General features: G+C 28.5%; 1 protein-coding gene across 1 annotated transcript; it reads left to right on the forward strand.

The window, feature by feature from the left end:
• The first annotated feature begins 1915 nt into the window (after nucleotides 1-1915).
• On the forward strand, nucleotides 1916-5468 carry LOC100161740 (zinc finger protein 622). Its single transcript, XM_001945223.4, has 5 exons — nucleotides 1916-2107; nucleotides 2709-3409; nucleotides 3476-3659; nucleotides 3775-3891; nucleotides 5245-5468. The coding sequence occupies exons 2-5, from the start codon at nucleotides 2713-2715 to the stop codon at nucleotides 5354-5356; spliced, it is 1110 nt and encodes a 369-aa protein (XP_001945258.1). The 5' UTR covers nucleotides 1916-2107; nucleotides 2709-2712; the 3' UTR covers nucleotides 5357-5468.
• The last annotated feature ends 1337 nt before the right edge of the window (nucleotides 5469-6805 follow it).

Consider the following 6805-nt stretch of genomic DNA (forward strand, 5'->3'; position numbering starts at 1 on the left):
GCCACTGCGTTATATTGTTGTTACTTAATACTAATTAGTTATTATGATATTATAATATACCATGTGTACACCTTTATTTAATGATTACTTATTGTTATTATCCTATTATAATTTGTATGTATCATGTTTACACATTTATTTAAATTGTACTGAAATACTGATTATATTACATTATATTATATACCTACCTATACCTGTACTGCATTACTGACTACTGTACCATACATTTTCTTATTATTGAATAAAAAATTGAATTCAAAGCGTACCTACTGGCTTTTGTAATTTTCATTTATTTTTGTGTAATAATAATATTATAATATACTTTTGCCGAGCTGACATACTGCGAGATTTCTGGACACCCGATACACATACACAAACACACACTCGCGCGCGCGAAGGTTTTTGAAATTTACGAAGGAAATTAAAATTTTTTTTAAATTTAAAATCAGTTGCCTGTATTTGTATTCTGTAGATTATAATAGTAGGGGAAAGGTGTCCAAAGCGGCCACCTTAAGGTTCAACACAGTGTCATACTTTAGGAATTTTTTTTTTTTTTTTATGAAACCTTCAAGGTTGTCTAGTTAAACTTGTCAGGAATCATGATTTCCAATCAGAGACTATTTTAAACAAACGAAGGGTTCCGTACCATCATTGGCTATAAACATGTCGGCAACACTGCTTATATTATATATTCAAGGATTTTTAGTATTTGTTGTTATAGTGGCAACAGATATACATAATCTGTGAAAATTTCAACTTTCTAACTTTCATGGTTCATGAGATACTGCAGCCTGGTGACAAACTAGGGTTCTGTTTTACCGTACGGAACCCTAAAAACACTTCAAAAATAATTCAATACTATTCAATTTAGAATCAAATACTCATTATAAAAAGTATTTTAAATATTACTAGTCTTAAAAATGCATTAAGCATATTAAGTTGAAATATACTCCTACAGAGATACTGAGTACTTAAAATACCAACAATGCCTGTAGCCTGGGCCGGGTTTATGGTTGTGGTTGGGCTCCATATAGTATTAACAAACTTACTACAAGAGGTACTTATTTTGTGGGGGGCTCTTATTGATTGAACCTCTGCAATTTTTGAACGGCACCGGTCAACCGAGTTTTAAGTCAGAAGTATTAAAATGTTTGTTTAAAAAAAAATGTCTTTTATGCGTGGACCTATCGTTAGAATTACTTTTTAGGTGCAAAGATAATATGTTTGACAAAATTAGGTAGGTAGGTAGTATCTTCATTTTTTCAATAACATGTATTGTCAAATTGATTTCATGACTTGTGAAAAACCTACTAGGTAATAAGTATAGAGACTTAAGACAGACCACGACGATACGATACGCTTCTATTTATTGTTGTATTATTTTTGCTTTGCAGCTAGAGATGAATAACATTTCTGAAGTTGAATCACTGTAGATTATTAATTGTAAATAGATAATTCAGACTTTTTTTAAAATTATATAAATATTTCATTGGGGAGAGGGAGCTTTAAAAAATACTACCTATAAGGTGTATAAGACTTTTTTCTGTTCATTAATAAAATAGCGCCAGTTATTAGCTAGGCTGCCGCTGCGGATAAAGTCTGGTCAAGCCTATTTTTTGTACTTTAAAAATATTGGATTAAGGACTAACAATATTATAATTTATAATCACAGAATAGATGAAATAGATATGATATAGATTTCATCTATTCTGTGTTATGGTATATTCAAAAATATTGTGCATAACCCCGGTTATTCTTCCATCCACGAAACGACAGTTGTTGTAGGCAGCCTGTACGCAAACGAAATGTATTTTTTATGTTGGTATTACTGTGTACGTATTTTTTTCAGATCGAGTTCTCATAATCTTATCTATTGGTTGACTGTCTTTGCACTTTGTGATAACATTAGTCTATATTGAATATTATAGTGACCAATACCAATGGCTTATTAGTTTTTCACGTACGTTGTATCAACTTGTATGCTTGTATCGGCGTATTAAAAATTTATAATTCGAGTCTTGAGCTTTATTTATAATATTGTTAATAAAGTTTTAATTCTTTAATTTATCGTTGTACATCGCTGAACATCTGTTAATAAATTACTGAAGTAAGTGATTCTTGATCGTGGTTAGACTCCTGCTTGGAAACACTAATGTCCAACACAAATTGTCAATAATTATAAGAAGAATATATTATTTTTAACGTTTCCTGTATATAATAGCTGTAATATAATGCTTAATATAGGTCGAATGGACAAAGGCTCGACATCCGTAATTTAGTTTAATGTCGTATTTATCGTAGATAATAAGTATGGAATACTTCTTAGTTCTTATACATTTTTGTGTTAAAATCTTTTTCCATTAATCTGTTGTCACTTTCGGTATAACTATTAGTAGGTACACTTATGATTCCAAAATTATATTTTGGTAAACTGTATAAGGCTCTTGCTAATTGAAGTATGATCTTATGTCATGTATAAATATTAATAAAATAGATGACCCTAATTTCTTTTTTTTAAATTTTATATCTTTAGAATATTTGATTAAATCTACGTGCTTGTGTCTAAAATTTTAATACAATACTTTTGACTATATTAACACAGTATTATGTTGGTACTTTAGAACTTGTTTTTAGAAACATAATTTTTTTTTAATGCATCATACCTAACGTATTTGAACTATTTATGATTGTTAATTTTTTTTTTTTAGAAAAATGAGTTCCCCGTACCAAGGGGCATTGACATGTGTTACATGTCAAATTGTGTTTGAAAATGGTGATACACATCGTGTACACTATAAAACAGACTGGCATCGTTATAATCTAAAAAGGAAAATCATTAATCTGCTTCCTGTTGACCGGCCCACATTTGAATCCCGAATACTGAGTCAACAGATCAAGGAAAATGAAGAAAATACTAAGAGTTCGATTTATTGCACCATTTGTAGGAAATCCTATAATTCACAAAAGTCTTTCGATAGCCACTTATCTTCTAAGCAGCATAAAACTTTAGCGTTGCAATCAGACAATGAACATAAAGATATTGGTGTACCAGCTGCCAAAAAAATAGTTAAAGCAGCTGAGAATAAACCTGTTGAAGAGAGTGATGATGAGTATGAGGATGTGGATGACGACGAAGAATGGGGTGAAGTAGTCAGTGACAACAATCCCATAGTCAACAATATATGTTTATTCTGTCCCCAGGGCAGTGAAAACTTATTGCAAAATATTAAACACATGTCTGATATTCATTCATTTTTCATTCCTGATGTTGAGTATCTGGTCGATATGAAAGGATTATTGGTATATTTAGGCGAGAAGGTATGTCAAGGATTTATGTGTTTATGGTGTAATGAATCTGGAAAAAATTTCCATTCTATGGAGTCTGCACAAGCACACATGATTGATAAAGGTACTTTTGCAAAAGAATAAGGTCTTAATAAGGCAAATAATACAATTTTATTTTAAATAATTTTAGGTCATACTAAAATGATTCATGAAGGTGAAGCACTACTTGAATACTCAGACTTTTATGACTATTCATCTAGTTATCCAGCAGACACATCTGTAGATGATTATCGTATTATTGAAGATGCTACCTCTCAATTAATTCTTCCTTCTGGAGCTAGAATTGGAAAACGATCATTAATGCGATACTACAGGTACAGATAATGGGATAAAATAAATGTTAACTAGTTATATATCACAATATATTAGTCTTTTGTATAGAATATTGACAAAATAAAATGTAAATTAATTATTATTAATTTATCTTAGGCAAAATTTGAATCCAAATCACGATTGGGAAGCCATGAAGGAAACAAAGCTGAACAAAGTTATCAATCATTACAGACATATTGGATGGACAGGAACTTTCCCTGCTGCTGCTGCTAGGTAAAAATAAATTTCAATTAAAATGCAGCTAGTCAAATAAAAGCAATTTTAACTACTGTCATAATACTAAAAATATTATATTTAGAACCTGGATTGCCTAAGAAAACTAGGATTTTCGTTAGACTGATTTATATTTACTATCTTATTTATTATGTGTAAATCAAAGCAATTTTTAATATTTGTTTTTCAACTAAAATATCAATGAACTTAAAAATAATAATTTTTATTACAATAAACAATTTTTGAAATGATAAAAATTACTTAGGTTTAAAGGAGCACACAACACAAAAAATAAGTCTTTTTATTTGAAAGAATGTTCAATTCTAAGAATATTGGTATAGGTTTTACGTTTCTACTCACATTATTCAATAAGTTATGAGCAATTGAAAAAAGACGTCATTGGGCCCTACACATCGTAACTGCCTAACTTATACGTGTAAAAGTTCCTCGATTCTCACAATGATTTACCCTCCTAAACATTTTATTTTTGAAATTTAATTGAAGTATAAATGTGTGGTTTTATGTGTTTAAGACGACGCTAGAATCAGAATTTCTATATGACATTTAGTTTTTTTTTTAATATTAAAAATTTTAAAAGAGACATTTGGTTAAACGGTTAAAGTAATAATTTTTTTTACATTGGATTTTCACCAAATCATTTCATATAGCTACAGTTACAATAATTTAACATTTAAAAATAATTTAAATAATTTTTTTTTTTGTGTTGTGTGCTCCTTTAAATATAGTTGATTTGTTAATGATGCCCGATGTTCACCTATTAAAAATAAATCACAGTACAATTTATAAATTATACTCATATGTGACATACACATCAATATTAATTAACTTGGCATACATTAACAAGTCACCAAAGTCAGAATGTACCATTACATGTAACTAAACTTTAAACAGAGCCAACCGCAATATATTTTATCAAAATAATAAATATATATTTTTCTATTATTATTTTTATACATTAATAAGAAAATACAAAAAATTCATGAATTAAATAAAACTAATGATACATTTTTTGCTTTCTGCGCTTAAAAGTAAAGATATCTTAAGAATTTTATTTTTATTTCCCAAATTAATTTATACTTAACCTAGCCATACAATAAAGTAGTTAAATATGTCCAACTGTTTGGTATAATTATGGTGACATATAAACCACAGTACTACATAGTACATTGTTTATATGGAACACAGTGGTGAGGTAGAAAAGTAGATACCGCAATTGAAACTATAATTTGACATTCTACTTCTCAACTAGTTTAGAGAATATTCTCCTAAATTCTAAGATATTACAATTGGTTTCAATTTATTTGATAAAATTACGTTGATATGTTTTTACAGGAAAGCCAGAGATTTGAAAGTTATGAAGCAAGTCCAAACAAAAATGTACATGCAATTAGGAGTTAAAGCCAACAAGTTCCAAAAGCATTTCCGCCAGCAAGTCAATTTTTAGATTTGATTTTATATTTTTCAAAATACTTTATACAAGTTGTTTTTTTATAAATAGCATTAAAATATTATTTTTTTTGCTGATTTTAAAATAAATTAACCACAATTAATGATTATAGCTTTAATTTAATTTAATTGTTTATAGTGTTTATACCCTTCCATTTCAAATGTTTTGGTAGACATATTTAAGAGTAAACTTTCAGTATTTGATAAATGTTCAAGATAAAACATACTATGATAACTGTACGAAATGCATGTAGCATAGGTCAGGGGTAGCCAACTTTAATATACTTGTGATCAATTGAGTTTTCCCAGTTTGTTGCAATTGACAAAAAAAAACAAGGTTGTCAATAAACAAAAATATATTTTATATACATGCATGTTACATTTCTTTTATTTAGAATATAAATAAGTATCAATAACGTTTAATTTCATCATTTTACACAATACTTATTTTAATATAATTGATTATTTATCGGAAATTTTAAAAATTGAAGATAATGTGAAAGGGAGTTGCGTACAACTTGAACGCATATTATGATTGACCTGTTTGCCACCCCTGGCATAAATTATATACTAACAATTATAATGTTTAATTTGTGTGTAATTAAAATGTATAACCTTTTGGGTATCAGCACACTATAAATCTTTTTTTGATGAAAACACTAGACTTTTACTTATGCAATTATATTTTACTTGGGGGTGGATGATCACCGAGTTGCAGAGAGTGAAGATGCTTTTGCAAACACTATAATATTTTAATTATTGATGTTAGTATACAATGTACAAATCAATATTATCTATACTCTATTCAAATTAGGAATCAATAAAATAAGATAAAATATTATATTTTATAGACACAATTATGATTTATGGACATTTTCAAACGTAATGTTTTCAGAAAAAATGTATTCAACCTATTTTATTACTATAATAGTAAAATAAAATTACCTATACTTTATTAAATATTGGCAATTATATCATAAAATAAACGATAAAAAAAATAGTACAGGTATTATCATAGTATAATATTTAATATTATATAGGCGTAGAATGGGGGGTTTAATCAGGGGGCTATTGCCCCACTGAAATTTTGTTTAGCCCCCCATTCCGTACATTTTTTTTATTTATCTAAGTTTTTAGAATATATGTTGTGTACCAGAAACATAATAGACTATTATAGCCCTTTATATACATTCATCACTGATTCCCGGTACGCCTATGCTGATAGATCATCATCGCTCAGAATCGTTTTTCGTATAAGTGCAATGATGTTATATCATTAAAATCAAATTTAAGTAATTTAGCATATCAATTACACTTATTACAGTGACCCACTCAAGATTCAACATAATATTATACTGTACAGTACAGCACAGCGATAAACTCGCCACTTGCCCACATTTTAGATTCTGAACGAAGTGATGAATGTATTGATTTTACAATGATGTGT

The sequence above is a fragment of the Acyrthosiphon pisum genome, chromosome A3, assembly GCF_005508785.2.
Source record: "Acyrthosiphon pisum isolate AL4f chromosome A3, pea_aphid_22Mar2018_4r6ur, whole genome shotgun sequence".
Classification (NCBI taxonomy): Eukaryota; Metazoa; Arthropoda; class Insecta; order Hemiptera; family Aphididae; genus Acyrthosiphon; species Acyrthosiphon pisum.